The sequence below is a fragment of the Galeopterus variegatus genome, unplaced genomic scaffold, assembly GCF_000696425.1.
Source record: "Galeopterus variegatus unplaced genomic scaffold, G_variegatus-3.0.2 Scaffold152, whole genome shotgun sequence".
NCBI lineage: Eukaryota > Metazoa > Chordata > Mammalia > Dermoptera > Cynocephalidae > Galeopterus > Galeopterus variegatus.
This window is the reverse complement of record NW_007726263.1, coordinates 821,384-843,720: the sequence shown is the minus strand read 5'-3', so window position 1 is coordinate 843,720 and position 22,337 is coordinate 821,384. Positions and strand designations below refer to the sequence as shown.

Here is a 22,337-nt window from a genome sequence, read left to right as displayed (position 1 = left end):
GACTGCAGGTATATAAGATTATCATTAATAATTCAAAATGCTGGTAATAATAGAATATGTTATGTGCATAAGGACATTTTTGATCTCAGTGTATCTTCCTCCAGAACTGTAGTTAAAGTATTATTCTTAGATGTATAAGTAGAAGTTATAAAAACTTAGCATTATTCATTTATTCAGATGTCTAGTCTTGTAGATGACTTTTCAAAGACTTTCCTTAAGCCACTTTATTGTCTATTACTCCATAGAGTGTCTGCTTTGTTGTCATTATTGAAAGAATATGATTACGTAGTCAGACTTTGTCAGATGGAATAGGGTTTATTTTAGGCTCACACTGTATTTGCCACAGATATTTTCTGATAAAAAGATACTGGACATAACTACAGGGTAACATAACATTCCATTTATCCATGACTTCAAGTGAAAAATCATCCCTAATAAATGTAAATACTGTAGTTGAGGAAGATTTGATGTCTAGCTGAATTCACAATTATAACGAGATCCATGGATATTAAAGGATGTTCATTAATGTGAAAAAAATTAATTTAAAATGCCCTCTTAACATTTACTGTTAGTAAGAAACATAGAAATTGAAATAGAAATTTTATGAATGAATGAAATTTTGGTGTTTGTGGGTGTGGATATTAGTTTCTATAATGTGTTTTAGTAATTATGGTAAAAGATCTCAGTGAAATCTGTTTGTTGTAAAGAAGTGAGCTGTCCATTCTAAACAGCTTATCAGTGATGGCAGCTGATAAGTTTTCATATTTAAATTTGTAAGTAAACTTGTAGACCTTTCATGGCTATAGAAAGAAACCTTCAGTAAAATAAAACTTATATTTGTTGGGCTAGCCCCACAGCTCACTCGGGAGAGTGCGGTGCTGGTAGCGCAGAGGCCGCGGGTTCAGATCCTATATGGGGATGGCCAGTGCACTGAGCGTGGTGCAGACCACACCATGCCCGAGGGTTGTGATCCCCTTACTGGTCACAAAAAAAACTTACATTTGCTGTAATCTCTCTCATCTCTTCAAATTTAGGACCAGTGCACTACTTTAATTTTTTAATTTTTCATGCCCGGTATTTGATTTTTAAAGCCATTTTCCCAAAGCTGGTTGCCTTCCTACTCTGAACTTCTTTTTCTACAAGCTCTGTAAATGACAGTTTAAGTGAATATAATATTAATATAACACATAAAATATAATTTAATTAATTTTTTGTTTGTTTATTAGCTTTAGTTGAGGAAATATCTGCCCAAAGAGTTATGTCCACACTGGTTTCTCATTAATAGGGACCAGACTTCCCTACACATGTAGAATAAATGCTTTGAGAGGAGACTGAATGTCTGTGCTTCCCAGGAATGTTTTAGTGCCAGGGTGTATTCAGCCAATAAAATGTTTGTCCTTACTTGGTGGAGCACTATGTGCTTTGGAAGTGTTTCCATCTCAAACATTTAACTGGTGGCGATAAAACCATGGAAACTTTCAGTACCAGTTCTCTCCACTCCCTCTCCCTCCTCTTAGCAGAACAGACCAGTTCCTTAGAGCCAAATCGACAAGATTACAATGCCTCTATTGAACTAAAAGCATACTTATATCATACATAGTACTTCTTTTGTTTAGACACCTAAACTATTCATTTTCATGAAAAAAAAAAGTCTAACAGAATCGGTTGAAAGAAAATATGTAGAATACTTTTTTTGTAATCTAGTAATACATACAAATTTAGAAATGCTGCCCATTTATTTAGATAACACATGGTTAAGTTATACCTACATTAATTTGTGCTTTAGTTTCATAGTGGAAATTTTCAAATGTGTATTTGTCAGATCTTCTTTGACGCATCTTAAATAGTCTGGCACCACGATTACTAAGATGGGATAATTCTTCCAACATGATGTCTCTGGGGATGCTGACCTTTTTGCCCAGGTTCATGCCATCTACATCTGTAAAACAATATTTAGATGCATGAAAATCCCAAGGTAAGAACATTTTAATGCTTTTCTACATTCCCTAATTTATTGCCTATGATATATGCTATTGGGGTGAATAAGATATAGGCTGTTTAGTCACCTGGCTCTACCACTTTATAGCTGCATGATCACAGATGTGTTACATATTTTATCTAAACTTCAACTTCCTCATCTTTAAAGTGGGCTAATGAGAATAATACCTACTGCAAAGGGTTGATATGAAAGTTAAATAAAAATGCTTCACTTAAAGCACTTTACATGGTACCTGGCACATACAAAGAGTGAAGAAAAGTTAGCTGTCATTACTATTACCACAATTTAGTCTTTCCATATTAAGTGAATTTTCAAACAGCACTACTTCATAATTATGTTACTAAGCTCTGTTTTGCTATCCACATTTTCCTGTATTGGCTTGAGCTGTCCATTTTACTGAAATGAGCTCCCACCTTACCCCACCCCATTTCCCAGTCTCAGTCAAAATACTATTCATTCTGTATCCAGCAAAAAGGAGCCTATATAAAGAAGGCAGATGATAAGTATTGATGGGACATCCTCCCCAAGCCAGCTCAAATATTATTTCTGTGAATCCCTTCTCTAAAATCACTATTCATAATTATTCATGTTTTCTTTATATTTCCATAACACTGAATCACATATACTTGATTTGCTTTTATTTGATTATAGTTTGCATTTTCTTTAGGTTTTAGTCTTTGCTCTTCTGTGCCTAAAATATAGGAGATGTTCAGTAGATGAGTGTTAGTTTCTATTTCTGGTACTAAAGAGCTTTTCCAAAATCCACAAAAGATGAAACCCTTCAACTTGCTTATTTAATCAGGAATATATTTCTGTATAACCCACAGAGTCCTTTAGTCACTGTGGACTGCTGTTAAATGCATATGAAGAAATACTGGACCATGTGGAAAATAAATAATTATTTTGTTTGATTGGGGCAGCATTCTTTGATGATATAACAAATTAACCATAATAATTAAGCTTTTGGGAGTGTTTAGAATAAAACAACAGAATTACTTGTTAGATTTTCTCCCCATTTTGCTTTGAAAAAATCAGTTTATTAATATTATCTCCATTACATGGAGAGGAGCTCCACTAATTATCAAAATCATAGCATTAAGACTTCCACTTCTAGGAAGATAGAGTACATTTTATTTTCCCCTACATGTCTATTACGTACAACTAATAATCTTGGACATTATATATAAAACAGAAATAAGAGGACTCTGAAAAGTGGAGAGAAGAAGGCAGACCAGCTAGGGATCCCAGGGCCCAAGGAACAACACGGTGGTGAGTTCTCCGGGGTTTTCTATTAGCCTCATATATTTCAGACTTGGAGCTGAAGATGCTGGCAACCCAGAAACACCAATGAGTGCCAACAAAGCTCCAGCAAAAGACTGTTCTCTCTAACCAAGTGATCAGGAAAGGAGCAACCTAGAAAGACAGAAAATATTTAGACAAGTCACTCTACTTTGGCCAAACACCACAGAAAAACTTTTGCCTCATTCCCACACTCATGTTAACAAAGACCAAGTGGGGAGCCTAGAATTTCACCCTGTGTGGCTGTAACAAGTCTCCTCAATATTCCCACTAGGCTGGTATCAGAGAGGCCAAGTAGGAAGCTGGGACTTTCATCCCTGTTGGCAAGTAACAAGCTTTTCCTCCCTGTAGTATTACTGGAGACCATGTGGGAGCCCAAATTCCTATCCCATCCCAGCAGTAATGAGGAGACCATCCCTAAAGTTTTAATGGGGGCCAAGTAGGAAAGCTGGACTTCTGCCTCACCTGAGAGTAATGAAGTGACACTTCCCTCTGTCTGCTAGAAAATTGTCAGATGAAGGCAGATGAAAATAGAGGTTTAAATAAGAGCAGACATTTCAGAACATTATTTGAAAATGTTCAGGCTTAAATAAAAAATAACTTACCATATGAAGAACTAGGAAGATCTCAAACTGAATGAAAAAAGACAATCACATGCCAACACTGAGATGACTGAAATATTAAAATTATCTGACAAAGATTTTAAAACACCCATGATAAAAATGCTTCAGAGAGCAATTAGGAAGCTGCTTAGAATAAATGAAAAAAGAAAGAAAGAATGAAAACTTTAGCAAAAAACAAACATGATATCTCATCAGAGAAATAAAAGATGTAAAGAACCAAATGGAAACTTTAGAACTGAAAATACAATAACCAGAATAAAATCTCAATAGATATATTCAACAGCAGAATGGAGGGAACAAAAGAATCTGTGAACTGGGAGATAGAACAATAGAAGTTAACCAGTAAGTACAATAGAGAAAAAAATAGACTTTAAAAAAATGAACAGAGTCTTAAGAATTTGTGGGATTATAATAAAAGATACAGCATTTATGTCATTGAAGACCCAGAAGGAGAAGAGAAAAAGGGTGGGACTGGGGAAGTATTCATAATGTCTGAAAACTTCCCACATTTAGCAAGATATAAGTTTACAGATTCAAGAAGCTGAGAGTACCCTAAGCAGAATAAACCCAAAGAAACTCCACAGCAAGATTCATACTTAAACTTCTGCAAACTGAAGACAATGAAAAAATCTTGAAAGCAGCCAAAGAAAACAACAACTTACCTGTAGGAAGAAAACAATTAGAATGACAGTGAGTTTCTCATCAGGAACCATGAAAACCAGAAGGAAGTGGTACAATATTTTTTTCAGGTACTTAAAGAATTGTTAGCAAAGAATCTCATATATCCAGTGAAAATATACTGCAGGAATGAAGAGGAAATTGAGACATTCTAAGATGAAGGAAAGCTAAGAGAATTTGTTGCCTGGAGACCTACCCTAAAAGAAAGGCTAAAGGAAGTTCTTTAAACAGAAAGAAAAAAATCAAAGAAAGAAACTTGGAATACAGTAAGCAAAAATATAGGTAAATACAAAAGGCTTCTCTTCCCCTCATGAATTTTCTAAGTTATATTTGATGGTAGCAGCAAAAATTGTAACACTAACTGATGTAATTGTAAATGTATATAGAAGAAATATTTAAGACAGTTACATTATAAACAGGGGAGGATAAAGAGACATAAAGGTAGGTAAGGTTTTTATACTTCACTTGAACTGGAAAATAACAATATCATTAGTCTGTGATAACTTATGCATATATAATGTAATACTTAAAGCAACTCCTAAAAGGTATACAAACAGATATACTTGAAAACATAGGTACTGTTCAAATAATAGTCTTCACATAGTTCATATGGGTTTCTAAAATATAGCAGGATCTTAAAAATAAAGACCGCTGATCCACTAAATGTTTTTACAGAAATAGAAAAATCTTTTTTTTTTTTTGTCTTTTTCCGTGTCCGGCAACGGATCGCAACCCTCAGTGTTGCCCCCGTACCGGACCGGGGACCGGCAACGGGATCGCAACCCTCGGTGTTGCTCCCGCGCCTCGCTCAGCCAGTGAGCGGGAACCGGTCTGTATGTGGGATCCGAACCCTCGGGCGGGAGCACCGCCGCGCTTCCCAAGCGGCGCACTTATCCAGTGCGCCACCGGGCCGGCCCCTCAAAATGGAATTCTAAAAAATATTTAAGTAATCCCACAGGAGGGCAGAAAGAAAAACAGAGATGACAAGCAGAAAACTAAAATTAAAATTATAGACCTAAGTTCTAATACATCAAAAATTACATTAAGCATAAATGCTGTAAATAGACCAATTAAAGGACAGTGATTGGCAGATTGGATTTAAAATGACTCAACTAAATGCTGCCTACAAGAAACTCACCTCAAATATAACATTATAGGCAGGTTGAAAGTAAAAGTGTGGAAAAAGATATATTGAGCAAACATTAACTAAAGGACAGCAGGAGTGGCTATATTAATCTCAGATAAAGTAGACTTTAGAGTAAAGAAAATTACCACAGACAGAGAAGAACATTATATAATTTTTAAAGTGTCTGTTCACCAAAATGACCTAGAAATCCTAAATGTGTATGCACCAAAAAACAGAGCTACAAAATATGTGGAATGAAAACTGTAAAACTAAAAGGAGAAATAGATAAATCCACAGTTATAGTTGGAGACTTTAGTAGTCCTCTCCCCACAAGTGATAGAACACCTAGACAGGAAATCAGTAAGAATACAAAAGAATTCAACCAATAGGATTTAATTGACAGTTATAGTCTTCTCAACAACAACAGAATGCACATTCTTTTCAAGTGTCATGGATCGTATATCAAGACAGACCATAGGCTTGGCCATGAAGTAAACCTCAATGGATTTAAAGGAATTAAAATATTCAGAGTATTATCTCTGATTACAGTGTAATCAAACTAGAAATAAGTAATAGAAAGATAACAGGAAAATCTCCAAACACTTGGAAACTAAACAAAACATTTCTGATAATCCGTGAGTCAAAAAGGAAATCTTAAGGGAAATTTAAAAAGTCATTAAACTGAATGAAAATAAAAATACACCATATCAAAATTTATGGGATACAGGTAATGCTGTGCTGAGAGGAATATTTATAACACTAAATGCAAAATTTAAAAAAAGGATAAGTCTCAAATCAACACTCTAAGGCTCTACCTCAAAAACTTAGGAAAAAAGAGCAAAATAACCCAAAGGAAGCAGAAGGAAAGAAATAATAAACATAAAAGCAGAAATCAATTAAATTGAAAACTGAAAAACAATAGAGAAGGTCAGTTAAGCACAGAGATGGTTTTTTCAAAGATCAGTAAAATTGACAAGTCTGTGTTAAGACTGACACAGAAAAAAATGGAGAAGATACAAGTTAACAATATTAGGAACAAAATAGGGGATATTACCATAGACACTGTAGATATCAAACAGATAATAAGAGAATACTGTAAACAATTCAACACATAAATTTGAGAACTTAGAAAAAATTTACCAATTCCTTGAAAAGCACAAAGTACCACAGTTCACCCAACATTAAAGGGATAACTTGATTAATCTTATAACTATTCAGGCAATTGAATTTATAACTTAAAAACTCTCAAAAAAGAAGTCTTTATACCTACATGGTTTCAGTGGAGAATTCTGCCTAACATTTAGAGAACAATACCAATCCTGCATGTATTAGTCTGTGTCTGTTGCTTATAACAAAATACACAGAGCTGGGTGATTTATAAAGAAAATGAAATTTATTGTTTATGGTTTTAAAGGCTGGAAAGTCCAAAGTCCAGGGAACACATCTGGTGAAAGCCTTGGTGGTGACAGTACCACGACTCACATGGCAGAAAATGGCAGAGCAGAGACCAGAGAGAGCAAGATAGCTTCTCATGCTCTCCTTTTAAAGCCCCCGAACCACACCCCTGACTACCATTATTAATACATTCACTGTGGCATGGTCCTACAACCTATCACTTCTTCAAGACCCCACCTTTCAATTATCATAATAAGGATTTCCTACCCTTAACAGTTAACAGTAGGGATTAAGCCTCAATGATGTTGCAAGGGCATCCAATCTACAGCATTCTGTCCCTGACCCCTCAAAACTCACATCCTTTTCATACACAAATATATTCATTTTGTCCCCAAAGTTTTAACTTGTTTCAGATCAATAGTTCAAAGTTCAAAGACCCATCTATGAAATCAAAACAAGTTATGTATTCCAAGATACAGTGGTTGGACAAGCGTAGGGTACATATTCTCATTCAAAAAGGGAGAAATAGGCCAGAAGAAGGGAGTAACAGATCCCAAACATGTCTGAAACCCAGCAGGGTAGGCATTAAATCTTACAGCTGGTGAATCATGTATCTTGACTACATGTTTGACATCGTCTGCACACTGGTGTGGAGGTTGGGTCCCCAAGTCCTCAGGAAGCTCTGCTTCTATGGCTTTTCTAATCTCAGGTGATGCTTCAGCTCTTGCAGGCTGGCATTGCATGCTTCATAGGTCTGGGGTCTCCATGACCTATGGCTCCACTAGGCATGGCACTATAGGGGTTTTCCTGCTGCAACTCTGACTCCACATTTCTTCTTGGCATTGCTCTAGCAAAGGCTGTATGCAGTGAATCCACCCCATGACAGATCTCTTCTTAGGTCCCCATGCTTTTCAGTAAGTACATCCTTCGAAATCATCATGGAGGATCCCAAGCCACCGCTGCTCTGGCATTCTGCATGCCTGCAGAAACTAACACCACATGGATGCTGCCAAGCTTCTGGCTTGTATTTTCCAAGGCTGAGGGTCCAGCCACACATGGGGCCAATTTAGTCACAATTAGAGCAGCCAAAGCCGTCAGGGTGCTGGTGCTGGAAGCAGCTTCCTGAGGTGGTCCTGGGCAGTGAGCCTGTGGAGGGTACCTCATGCCTGTTCCCCAAGACAGTTCTGACTCCCTAGACCTTTGGGCCTGTAATGGAAGGGTTGGCCCCAGAGGCTTCTGTAATGCCTTCAGGGTCTTTTCCCCCTTCTCTTGATAATTCCTTTCTTCTGTACTAATCTCTCTAGCAAACAGTCACTAGTCTGCACCAATGCATTTTCCTCCTGAAAATGCTCTCTGCTTCTCTACTGCATGGCCAGGCTGCAAATTTTCTAAATCTTTATACTCGGCTTCCCTTTTAAATTCTGGCTTTATGTCATGCCTTTGCCACTGTAACTCAGCATACGGTGTTGGAAGTAGCCATGCAACTTCCTTAATTCTTTGCTGCTTAGAAATTTCTTCTACCAAACACCCTGGGTCAGCACCACATTTGAAAAAACTTTTACACGTGAGCAGAATGCAGCTAAGTTCCTTGCCAGTTCATAGCAAGGATGATCTTTGCCCCAGTTCCCAGTAAGTCCCTTCTCATTTACATCTGAGATCTTCTCAGTATGGTCTTGGAGACAGGGGGAGAGAGAGAAGTCACTATAAACCTATCAGAATGGCTAAAATGAAAAATAGTGACAGCACCATATGCTGGGGAGGATGTGAAGAAAACAGATTACTCATACATTGCTGCTGGAAATGTAAAATGTTACATTCACTCTGCAAAACAATATAGTATGTTCTGTTAAAAAATGAATAGAACTGCCAGCAATACTGGACATTTATCCCAGTGAAATGAAAGCTTATGTTCACCCAAAAACCTATACACAAATGTTCATGCCAGCATTCTTCTTAATAATCAAAAACTGGAACAACCCAGATGCACTTCAATGGGTAACTTATTTAAAACATTGTAGTTCTTCGTACCTTGGTATTCAGCAATAAAAAGGAACAAACCATGAGATACACAACACCTGGATGAATCTCCAGGGAATTACACTGAGTGAAAAAAGCCAGTCCCAAAAGGTTACATATTGTATGATTCCATTTACATAGCATTCTTAAAATGAAAAAAAAATTATAGAAATGGGGAGTAGATTAATATTTGGTGGGGATTGTGGAAAGATGGGGGAAAGAGAGGAGTGGGTGTGGCTATAAAAAGGTAACACGGGGTTCATAGTGATGGAAATGTTATTTCTCGTGACTATATCAATGGTAACATTCTTGTTGTGATATTGTATAATGATTTTGCCAAATGTTACCATTGGGGAAACTAGGAAAAGGTACTTAGGATAGCCCTGTATTATTTCTTAACAATTGGATGTGAAACTACAATTATCTCAAAATAAGAAGTTTAATTAAAAGCTATCAAGCCATGGAAAAATATAGTTTTCTTAAATGCTAAGTTAAAAAAGCCAGACTGAAAAGGCTATATACTGTATAATTACAACTATATGACATCTGGAAAAGACAAAACTATAGAGACAGTAAAAGACAAGTGGTTGCCAGGGGTTGGGGGTAAGGAGGGAGGAATAAATGGAGCACAGGAGATGTTTAGGGCAATGAAACTACCTTGTATGATGCTAGCATAGTAGATATATGGTATTTTAAAGTTTTGAAAACCCATAGAACTATAAAACACAAAGAGTGAACCCTGATGTGAATTATGGACTTTAGTTAATAATAGTGTATCAATATTGATTCATCAATTATAACAAGTATATACTAATGTAAGACATTAATAACAGGGAGAACTGTTGTTGGGGGGAGGAGTATATATGGGAACTCACTATACTTTCTACCAAACTTTTCTGTAAACCTAAAACTTCCCTAAAAATAATTATAAAAGAAAAAGTTTATTTAAAAAAATTTCATAGCTCTTCCTAACGCAATGCAGAGCAGCTTTGTCTGACTCTCCATCATACCAAAGCCAAAACAGAAAAAAACAAAACAAAATGTTAAAATGCTGTGCTTTACAATCCCAAGGGATGGTAGAAATAGCCTATGAAAGAGGAATAGGAGGAACAGAACAGAGTAGATGAGGATGTTTTACAACAATTTCCTGGGATTTGCTTGCCGGCTCTGCTGACTTCTACAGGGAATATTCACCTTTATTTGCAAGTGTTTGGAGTCTGTCACTGTGTGTTTGGAACATAGAAGGAGGGCTGGGTTATATTTCAGTGTGTCTATGAATATTCCTCAATATACCAGACAGTGTGACAAGGGTGAGCTATTTCAACTAATTGATTCTGGAATCAAAATAGCAAGTGCCCTTTAGATCACAAAAGATAGAAGAGACACAGAATTGCTCATAGAATTTGGTATAATACTAGGAGGAGAAGGGGGCATTTGCCTCTAAATGAATCTGAAAAGGATTCAATTAGCAAACAGACAGAGAGAGAGAGACAGACAGAGAAGACAGAATGTTAACACAAAAAATTGAAACCCACAGATTTTTGTCCATCAAAACTTTTCTAGAATTACCATTCTGTGTCAATATAATTACATATCACAAATAATGTTTTTAAGCAAATTTAGTTTTTTCCTGAAAAACATTTGTAATGGGATATTTTCAGGAAATAGAAAACACTCCCAAGTAGGCAACCCCTAGATAATGCAGAGATGGCAGTTCTCATAATCAGCAGAATCTTTCTCCTTAAAATTAAAGTTACAAAGATTTTCAAGAAGGAAACCCAAACAGGAATGCAACTTTTCTTCTCCTCCTCCTCCTTTTTGTTATCATTTGGAACAACTTGAGTCATTATAAACAGTTAAATGACAATAGCACCAGAAAGTAGGAATAACATATTATGTTGATTTCTAGAAGTTCTAAATTTCAAGTTATGGAATAAGTTTAATTTTGGTGCCCCAAGACAAAAATTTGAGGAAAGGTTTTTTATCTCATTTTTATCTTCCCAACAAAAGTATGTTAGTGACTTCACCAACAGTTCTGAACTAACCATGTGACCTAAATGAATTTCATCACTCTGGCCCCTGAGATTTACAACAGTCTTCTGGGAATTAATCACTTTTGCAGTTGATTCAGGAACAGGTATGTGACCTAACCTAGGCCAATGAGAGCGACTATCAGGACTTTTCCTGCAAATGTCCTGCCTTTTGCTCTCTTTTCCTGCTGGATATAAATGAGAAAATACTGTATATTGCCTGGAAGACTGCTGGCAATTACTTGGTAGAATGATAGAGACAGACTTGGGCTGAATATTAGCTCAAAGAGATCAGAGGAAAAAAAAAACAGTCCTTGGTGGCAAACCTGTGCTGTTGGATCACCTCAGATCACCTCTGAACTTTTCAGTTATGTGATACAGTAATATTTTTTTATTGTTTAAGCTACTTGGGTTCTGACTTTCTATTATCTCACTGATCCAGGTCCAAAAAGTATTAAGATTGTTTTCACTGATACAGGTCCGTAAAGTATTAAGATTGGAGCCACAAGGAAAGGTGAAGAAGGCTGGCGTAGAAGCCCAGTAGTGGAGTCCTCAGAAAGAAAAGAGAGGAGAGCAGAGGTAGAAACAAATAGTTATATCCTTGGCCACTAGTTCATTTGGGCTCATAAGAAACATTCACTCCTCTTTCGCAAAGCATTACATCCATCGTTCAAGCTGCTACAAGAAATAGAAGTGCCACAGGAGTTGTGGGAAACTTACTTGTCCTTGATGGCCAGACATACAAAGAAATAATCAGTTGATGCAATCCACAATTACTAGTAAATTTATGCCAACAGAGAGGAGAAATAAGAGACAAAAGGGAATAGAAGGAGAAGGCACACAAAATAATTGACCAACTCTAAACCTCTCTTCTTATTCTTCATACTTCGTTTCATCTCCTTTAAGCCTGAGTTTTCTTCCTCCTACTCCGTAGGCAATAGACAGTGAGTTAATTTGCTTAGAGTGACTGTCCAAAGGTATTTTGGATGACAAGGGCCAGAAGCACTGGATGATAAATCTAGTGGTGTGCTGGAGAGAGCTTGTACTGGTTCACAAGAGTGGACTGAAAAATTTTCAAAAATTCTTTAAGTCAGTAGTTAAACACAGTGAGTACACCATTATTAGAACTAAATTATATAAACTTAATACTTAAATAAATCACATTAAAAATGAAGCAGTAAACATTCAAAAAGTATCCACTCATAATTTTTTAAACTACTTTTTGCAGTTATCTATGCTCTTGAGGTTATTTATATCTATTGTATCTGTATGGTGAAAATACTATTTAATGTTGCATTTAGTGCTCTTTGATGGGAGCTTGAAATTGACCATGGTGGGAGTACTTATACCACAGAATTGGCAAACTCTACAAAGCAAGACATTTCCCTCCCCATCCCCCCTCCACCCAGAGAACCAGTTGTTAAATATTTACTAGCATACCACTGGACACATCCATCAATGTCAGAAGTATGTTGTCAAGATATTTTGCATAAACAAACAACAAAAGACATAAACTAAATTCTCTGAGGTTTCCTTTCCTTTCCTTCTAATTATTAAATTTACAATGTCACTGGAGCAGGATTTCCAGGATCATTTGTGAGTTGGGGAATCTAATGTATGATCACTCTCATTACTTAAAGTTCCAGAGTGAAGAATGCTGTCACGTGAGCACATAGATTCCAAGTTCAGCTGTTCTCTGCCCTTTACTTCAAACCCCTGCACAGGGTCTTAGCAGTGTGTTTAATCTTGATGCCTGATAAATGATATGTCACTTTCAGGATACATATCCTTGCCCTCATGGCTTAGAAGGTTGTCTTTGTGGCATTAGGTCATCTATTGAAAATAATATTGCTAGGCATACTTTCCTATTGGTGTCACTTATAGTGATCCAGAACTTCATTAGATCATTGAATCCAATCCATAGTATGTAAAGATACCCACTTAAAAGTGATTGTAGTAAAATAGACAATATTTTTTTAAAAAAGTTTCCCCATGACTGACTGGCACCTGTAATTCTGACAGAATGGTAAAACCACTGGAAGGGGAGCTAGCTTATTTGCTTTAGGGTGGGCTTATTTTTTTATTTAGAAGGGTTATTGAGGCAAAGAAATTTTATTTACCTTTGCTCAGGACTCTTCTGCCTAGTTATAGACTGTTGGCCTGTATGGAATAAATAATAGTCCATAAAATAATAATAGTCTGTAATAACGCATATATATATGGGTACTTCATAAAGTTCATATATGTAAAAGGTTATAGTCCAGACTGTGATCTTGGATAATACTTGAAAAGACTACAACTGATAAAGAGTTTATTGATAATTTTCTACATAAAAAAGTTGATTTCGAAAACCATGTGGGACTCTTTTATTTTCCTGTTTCTTACATCTTTGTCTTGATTTGCTAGACTATTTTATAAAGTTTTCAAAAATTTGTCATTAATGGAAATATTATCATTTAAGAGCTGTATAAATCTATGAACATTACCAATACATTAAGTTACTCAAATTGAATTACACAAACAGAATCACCTAGTACTATGTACAGTGTGTACATCTAGAGCATACTATAATGAAAAAAGCATCAATGAAAACTAGGATGATGGAATAATATGGCTAGAATTAAACTCTGCAATTTCAACTTTGGTGTAAAATACAATTTAGCTTAGTTCTCTGGTACTTATTTTCTGGAGGGCCTTGTTAGAGGTCAGATGTTCAGAAAATCTGAGAATTCACAAGACATGACTGCATACCAGTTTTCATAAGAAAACATGCACTTTCCAAGCTCTGGTTTTTCTTGGGGTTATGAGAATGCTAATTGGAAAAGTCAAACCAAACAAAAGAGAACTAACAAACTCGTGCCGTTAAGTAAGTTTTTTTTCTTCCCCAAACTTTTTATATTTGATATGAAGTTTTTAAGGCTTTCCTGGCATACTTATTTTGATGTTGAAGATTTGACTAATTACAGTTTAAAATATGCTTGTATGGGAAAAGCAAAAGGTTCTTCAAATAATCAATCATCTGAAATTCTAGACTTTATACTCTGCACTTTTTCAAAGGGTCCTTACAATTTATGTCAATATTGTCATTTTCTTTGTTACTGGTGGGGAAACTCAAATACACTAATGTTTGACTTCAGTGCATGGCTCGGTAAATTAAATGATGAAATTTTAGAATTAGATATATCAATGGCTTCAACCTTCCTCATTTTCTGATGAGGAATCTGATGTCTAGTCTGGAACCCAAGGCTCTTGGTACTGTGTCAACAATAGCACTCCATTTAGAAACTGGGCTTCCTGTTTTCAAACCACAAAGCTAAGCTCTCTTCCTGAAATTGCAAAAATAATCTGCCCAGTTCTTTTCTGTGTGCTGGGAAAAGCTGTTTGCCAGTCATGAGGAGAAAAAAAAAATCAAACAAAAAACATAGAAAAAAAGCCCTTCTGGAGCCCAGGTGAGAAAACTGTAGGGTGACTAAAACAGCCTTATGAGGCACTGTTGTCTTTCTTATTTATGAAACTCCTATTCTCAATTGTCAGCAATATCTGTGCTTAAAATCAGGGAACATCATACTCCCAGGTGTTATGATTATTTTAATTCCAATTCCTTTTCTTCACCAGTTCTAAACAGATGCCAATTGCTCTAGAGTGCCTCTCCTTATTCCATTCTGATTGCCCCGTCTCTTTCTCTATCAATTTACTACTTCCTATCCTTTTATCCTTCCCTATCCCTCTCTCTTTCTTCAGTCTTCAAGTTTCAGATGTTACTGAGTGAGAGAAGAACCTGATTCATAATGGAAATTATGTGAAGATTCAGAGGTAAACTGCACAGGACTGATGGGCAGGGGACTGTTATGGCCATCTTTTCTTGTCCCACAATTAATTCATGCACAGACAGTGGCAAAGTATTTTTTTGTGTTTTTGTCTGTCTTTTACAATAGCACTTGTTAGATGGTAGCTGTGGCTGAGGTACTTTTGTATAAAGCACAGAGGTTTGTATCACAATAGTAACACAGAACAGCTTCACCATCAGCTCTGCTTCTCCAATATGATGATGACGGTGATGATCAGAACTGTGATGTGATGAGGGGGAAGACTGATCTGAGAGTAGGCAGCCTTAGTTCTAGGGGACGATTTTTATTAGTTGTTTGTTGGGAATGTGGTATATTTGCTTCTGGTACATAATTTAATCCCGAGTCATAATGGATCCATGCTGAGCAATGATTTAGGGTATAGAGGCTGGGAGTTATCCACCTTTTTTTACTCATTCTATTCATTTAGGACTGTAACCTATATGGACAGAATTTTTCAGTAATTCTTTGAGGTTATTTCTTTTTCTGACGGAATGAGTGCTCTGATATATAATTTTCCCTTTTTGGTTTTTATATTTTCTTACAGACTCATCTCAAAAACTCTCTCCCCTACAAGAACTGGACTGAATTTCCACCTCATGTTTAGAGGACAACTGGTTTAGCCAACTTATTGTCACATTTTATTCTCCTCCAGGTAAATGTTTTTGGAAAGTGATAATGAATAAAATCAGTTATAATACTGCACAAAAAAAGCTGATGCACAATGGGCGGAGGATGTAGGAGAAAGGATTTGAAAACACCCTTCTCTATTCACTTTTTAAAAGCCCAAATTTGATTTATTTAGTCTTATAATTAAGATTGAAATAGTTGCATGATTTATCTTAAATTATCCAGATTTTTACTGCTGTGAAGTATTTGAACGTTTGGAAAATTATTCCCAAAAAGGTTTCTCTGAAATCTATGTCTTATTTCTGCATCCTTAAAAAAATAATTTCCTAGCTCCAGATCTCTCAATGCCATGTGGTATACAAATAGTAAAGTACAATATGAGATATTAGATAAAATAAGAGAGGAAAATTAAATATTTGAACTGTTTCGTGAAGTACTACAGCTATTTTATCTGGGATGTTAAGAAAGAGTCTGATTATTTCTGCATTATCTGGAATGCTTGACAACCAAACAAAGGCAGAGCATGTGACGCCTCTTAAGGAAGCTGGAACTCATCCAGTGTGGTAGGAGAGAGGGCTTCAGCAGACTTTACATGGCTAGAATTTACTGGTGGTGAGGCAGTCTCTGAAGTCTTTTCCCTCCTTTGGGAGATAATTGATTTTTTTCTTTATATTTCATTAAGACAATAATTATGTTTATAGAAAAGGAAAAAAGACATTTTTACTCTTAAAGGTCTATGTCAGGGATAGCACAGAGTAGACTCCAACATATGATTTAGACTGGGGATACATTAAGTGAATTGATTGATTTATTATTATGATACAATTAGAAGATGATAACTTTTCCAAAGTCTAGTTTTAAGGTCAACAATTTAGTCTCAAACTCAAGTGATTATCTGATTTTCACCTTTTTGATCAGGAAAACTATACAATTTCAAGTAAACTACCTGAGGCAGGAAATACAAAGATGCATAAAAATTTAAAATAAGCATGAATTTTGGAACTTTGAATTGGTACAAATTCAATTCTGATATCTGGTTCAAAATTATTCTCGTTTTATTCCAAACTAATTTGACATCATAGTAAAATATGAGAATCAAGTTGAGTACAGTACAGTGATTTTGTATTGCAGAAAGTAGAAAACATAATATCCTTTAGATATGATTACATTGTTGTGGGAGTATCTGAAAGTCTCTCACTGGTTCTGTTTGCTTTATGGAAGGTAAAATGTGAAAACTCTATACTCAACTCCATTCCCAGTTGTCCCCACCTGGACTCATGCCTCCAGGTCTCAATATTGTTATGGTGAAAGGCTGTATTCCTTGACAATAGAGGGAAAATAAGTAGACATTCTGAAAATTTTACAAATATACCTGGAATGGGCTAAATCGGTCCTTAAAATAATCTGGATCTTCAGCTTAACTTTTAAAATTGATGCTATCCTCTGTTCATGAATGAAGTTGAATTTCCTTTATAATAACCAAAATGCAAAGTATAAAGCATTACTTTCTAGAGTTACTTACCAGAATTTAGAGAAAAGGAGAGAGTGGAAAATTATCTTGCATTTAATACTTGTATATATTAAAATTTTTTGAATCATATGCTTTGAGACTGCAAGAACTTTCTCTATATTTACCCCCAAATTATAAATAAAAGTAGATTTTTCACACAAAATATGTTAGCAAATCAATGACTAAATATGAAGATTGGTTTTGGGGTTAAACAAATAAGCAGTGAATATGAATTGCAACTTAAGCAACAGCTTTTGTTTTAAAAAGGGGAGGTGATGATAGAATGTATTTTGAATGATTTGTGTAATTAACATAAGGTAAAAGAAATCAAGATAAACAATGTGGGGTGGACAATAAGGACAGGATTCTATGAGACCTGTCCAAAAAAAAAAAAAAAAAAAAAAAAATGGGGGGGGGAAAAAAAGGAAGGGATTTTTTGAAACCTGCCCAAAAAAAAAAAAAAAAAAAAAAGAATTGGGAGTGATATTAACTTATAATGTGAATGGCAAGCTAAGTAGAATGTACATCAGCTGTCAGATTGCTTCATTCCTTTTATAGCAGTTGTTCATCTGAAAATAGCTTTCAAATGAAAAAGGATGACTACAAGAGGATTAGTTACCATAGGCTTATCTGCACCCCCTGGAGCTTCAGGTTTATGACAGAACAGCAAGAACTTAAAGGAAGTAAACTATAGAATATTAAATAAAGTCAGGAAGGATCAACGTTAAAGCTGAGCTACATAAACACTATAAAGGATTTTTATTGATACCATTTCCATGGATTTCCTTCATGATGGCTGATGCTTGCTGTTTCTTCTCCTTCACCATGGCATTATGTGATAGCATGGTTTTTTGTTCCCTGTTAGAAATAAAAGGACATCATTGGTAATGTGGAGAACTCATTTGGAGTGTTTTGTAATCATCCTTTTGAGAGAGAACATCTTTGTTCTTTATTATGAATTTCTTATTTCTTTCGACTGAAAGACTTTAATATGCATTCTTTGTCTGGTGACAGAGCATGTTATTCATTGACAGGCAGTGTCACAATGAACTGAAGATGATACTCGGAGTTTCATACTCCATCCTATTTGTACATTAGTACAATGATCAACAGGCAGTGAGAAACAATGAAAGAGCTAGCCTCCTTTCCCCTTCCTCTCTCTCTTCCACAGTTTATTTCAATCTGTCATGGTTTCTTTACTGGACTTCATTTGCACAGCATCACAGTACATCAATTCCAGCAAACTGTAAGAATGAAGAGACACCAGCTTAAACCAGAATTCTTTGGTGGTGGTGGTATTTTAATACTGGCATCAACAGCTGTCCTTTAATGAAAAGAATGCCCATTTATGAGTCACAACTAGGAATCCCTTTGGACAACTGACTAATAAAACATTTTAGGAAGCAATATACTCACCTTGATGTTAGGCTGTGTTTTTCAGCAGGGATGAATACCAATTTGTGGAAGAAGACTCTGGAGATGGAATATGGATGGCACTTGGGCCCGATGGTTTTTATCCTTGAACCTGGGACGGCATGGTCCCTAGTTCTGACTGAAACTGGGGACTGAGCCTTTCTGAAGAGACTGGCATCCAGCTGACATCAACTGACTATATATAGCACCAAATACTTTAGCTACTCATATCTTCCTGGCCAAAGGGAGGAACAGGGAAAGATTAGGTTCTCTCCATTGTGTTTCTGGTTTGTGAGATGGTTGAATAAAATACTCATTCATTGGATATGCAGAAATTTTTTATGAGCAACTTTTGTTTGAAGAGATAGTAGCCAAAGGGATTTCTTAAAACTTTTTAGGACATAGCTCTTATGCTACATCTTAATTGAGGCAGAAGGAGATGCATACATGAATTAGAACGGAATGATAGATTATTCATAATTAAAATGAACAGTACAAGCAATAATATATATGGAGACTTATAAAAAAGCAATGTGGGTGGATCAGGAGAGCCAGGCCTTAAGCAGGAGTGAGAACTTATGCTAGGTTCAGAAAAACGGGTATGTTTGAATGAAATAGGGGACCATTTTGAAATAGGCCGTTAGTGGTTGAGCCACAAAGCTGAGTAAAAGCTTAGGGTCATAACTGGGCCTCGCTTTTTGAAGAGACCGCATGGAAACAAGATCTTGCAAAGTTGACCAATCTCTATGAGGTCTGGAGTCAAGAATTTCTGTTTGTGGAATGTTAGGATAAGAAGTTTGAGGGCCGGCCCGGTGGTGCACTGCTGCAGTGCGCCGCTTGGGAGCGCGGTGGCGCTCCCGCCGAGGGTTCGGATCCCACATACAGACCGGTTCCCGCTCACTGGCTGAGCGAGGTGTGGGAGCAACACTGAGGGTTGCGATCCCGTTGCCGGTCCTGGTCTGGTATGGGTGCGACACTGAGGGTTGCGATCTGTTGCCGGACACGAAAAAAGACAAAAAGGAAAAAAAGAAAAAAAAGAAGTGCTGCTTGGGAGCACGGTGGCGCTCCCGCCGAGGGTTCGGATCCCACATACAGACCGGTTCCCGCTCACTGGCTGAGCGAGGTGTGGGAGCAACACTGAGGGTTGCGATCCCGTTGCCGGTCCTGGTCTGGTATGGGTGCGACACTGAGGGTTGCGATCTGTTGCCGGACACGAAAAAAGACAAAAAGGAAAAAAAGAAAAAAAAGAAGTGCTGCTTGGGAGCACGGTGGCGCTCCCGCCGAGGGTTCGGATCCCACATACAGACCGGTTCCCGCTCACTGGCTGAGCGAGGTGTGGGAGCAACACTGAGGGTTGCGATCCCGTTGCCGGTCCTGGTCTGGTATGGGTGCGACACTGAGGGTTGCGATCTGTTGCCGGACACGAAAAAAGACAAAAAGGAAAAAAAGAAAAAAAAGAAGTTTGAAAGGTAGGCCATGTTGGCCTTCTTGCTGGTCTTTGAACACAAAAGCATGTTTCCTTCTCTGGGCTATTCTTCTTACTATTTCCCATTTCCCAGAACATGCTTTCCCCCTACCCACACGGCTCATTCTCTCGTGCATTCTGGACTCTGCTCAAATATCAGTTCTTCATAAAATCCTTTCCCAGTCACCCTGTCTAAAATATCACACTGTGCCACTCTCTAGTCCCTTACTCTGCTTCATTTTTCTTTATGTTTTTGTATTAGTTAAGATCAGAGTCAAATGGGAGTGACAGAAAAACCCCAAAAACAGAAACTTAAAAAAAGATGGAAGTTATTTCTCTCATAGGTAAGCTTAGTCTATATGAAAGTAGTCTCAAGTGGCATGATTGACATCATTGCCAGAAGTTCAATTACCTTCTAATTTTTTGCTTCACTACCTCTAAAATGCCTACCGTTTGGGCCTAATCAGCTGCTTCCTCTCCAGTCAGCATGCTTATATTTCAGCCAGTTAGAAAAAGAAAAATAAATAAATGAGAAACATTGTTTCCTCTTCAGAACATGTCTTGATATTGTTCATCTTACATCCCATTGGGCGGAATTCAGACATATAGCCATACATAACTCAAAAGAGGTTGGGAAATGTAGCTTGTATTCTGATTGGCTATGTGCCCAATTAAAATTTAGAGGTAACTTATTGACAAAGGAGATAAGGGCTGTTGGGTAACAACTCTCGGTCAACATTATTTTATCTATTTATCTATCATCTCTCTCTGTCTCTCTGTCTCTCTCTCTCACTCTCTCTTTCTCAGATTATCTATTTATCTGATATTTCTTTTTCCTACTAAAATATGAACTCCATAAGGGCTTGGGCTTTGTCTGTATCTTTGGCACCTAGAACTGTATCTGATATATGGTAGGTACTCAATATTCATTGAATGAATGAATAAATGAATAGGTTGAAGATTAATTGTGAAATGCATTAAAGGTTTGGTATGAGTTTGGAATTTTCTTCCTATTATGTCAAACACTAGGGGGGAAATGGAATTGTAATAAATGAACAGCCACTTGAATTTAAAAATTCCTGATATATAGCAAAAGTTTAATAAAGTTTAACAAATGTTTATTTTTTATTTTGCTATTGTTTATTTTTCCTTTTACAATTATTATTATTATTCGTGCAATATGAATGGATTTGGAGACTTAGAATAATCAACTGCATTATTCAGTAAAAAATAAAAATAAATTTAAGGGCCGGCCTGGTGGCGCACTGCTACAGTGCGCCGCTTGGGAGTGCGGCGGCGCTCCCGCCGAGGGTTCGGATCCCACATACAGACCGGTTTCCGCTCACTGGCTGAGCGAGGTGCAGGCGCAGCACCAAGGTTTGCAATCCCGTTGCCGGTCCCGGTCCGGTACGGGCGTGACACTGAGGGTTGCGATCCGTTGCCGGACACAAAAAAAGACAAAAAGGAAAAATAAATAAATAAATAAAAATTAAAATAAAAAATAAAAATAAATTTAGAAAGCCCCAGTTTTCCTATTTGACTATCTTAATATGTTTTCAACTTTATGTTATGTATAGTTTTAAAGGTTGAAATGTGTATTCGTCTGTTGCTTATAACAGAAATACCTGAAACTGGGTAATATGTAAAGAAACAATATTTGTTGCTTACAGTTTTGGAGGCGGGAAGTCCAAAATCCTGAGAACACATCTGGTGAGGGTGTTCTTTGGTGGTGACTTCAGAGATGTGGGTATAACATTGCAAGGTGGCAGATGGCTTGAGCAGAGAGAGAGAGAGCTCCTCCAGTGCTCTCCTTTTAAAGCCTTCAGAACCGTGCTCATGACCACCACTAAACCATCAACTTATTAATTCATTTACTAGGGCATGGTTCTCACAATCTAATCACCTCTTCAAGGCCCCACCTTTCAATTACCATAATGGGATTTCCCCCCCTCTTAACACTGTCACAGTGGTGGTTAAGTTTCTAATACATGGGGAAAAATTCAATCCTCAGCAAAATGGTGTCTTCAATAGATAATATTTTTTATGTTAATTTTGGTTTCCCAAATGAAAGGAGATATGTTAAAAGATTTTAAAAATTTTTACAGAATACAATATATTGCTTATTTGGTTTATTTTTCAGATATGTTATACTTAGAATTATCTTGCCTTATTTTTTAAGCTTATTTATACATAAGAAGTTGTCTGGTTTCTGAGTTATTTGTTTTATAAAAGAAGAAAGAACAAATCACTGTATTTTTAAGACATTGTATGCTATTCATATACTTCATGACACAAATGCTGAACTTTA

At 36.7% G+C, this 22,337-nt stretch overlaps 1 protein-coding gene and 1 long non-coding RNA gene across 2 annotated transcripts in view; one reads left to right on the top strand and one right to left on the bottom strand.

Moving 5' to 3' along the window:
* The window catches only part of MYOZ2 (myozenin 2), a 40,219-nt gene extending 21,488 nt beyond the window's left edge, over window positions 1–18,731 (bottom strand). Inside the window, exons 1-3 of the mRNA XM_008592141.1 lie at window positions 18,568–18,731; window positions 17,921–18,009; window positions 1,770–1,939 (exon numbers count right to left, since the gene is read on the bottom strand). Of these exons, the coding sequence (XP_008590363.1) occupies window positions 1,770–1,939; window positions 17,921–17,996 (246 nt within the window). The 5' untranslated portion in view covers window positions 17,997–18,009; window positions 18,568–18,731. The remainder of the gene's footprint in view (window positions 1–1,769; window positions 1,940–17,920; window positions 18,010–18,567) is intronic.
* The window catches only part of LOC103607671, a 32,115-nt gene continuing 25,245 nt past the window's right edge, over window positions 15,468–22,337 (top strand). The window contains exon 1 of the long non-coding RNA XR_551987.1: window positions 15,468–15,666. This is a non-coding gene — a long non-coding RNA (uncharacterized LOC103607671). The remainder of the gene's footprint in view (window positions 15,667–22,337) is intronic.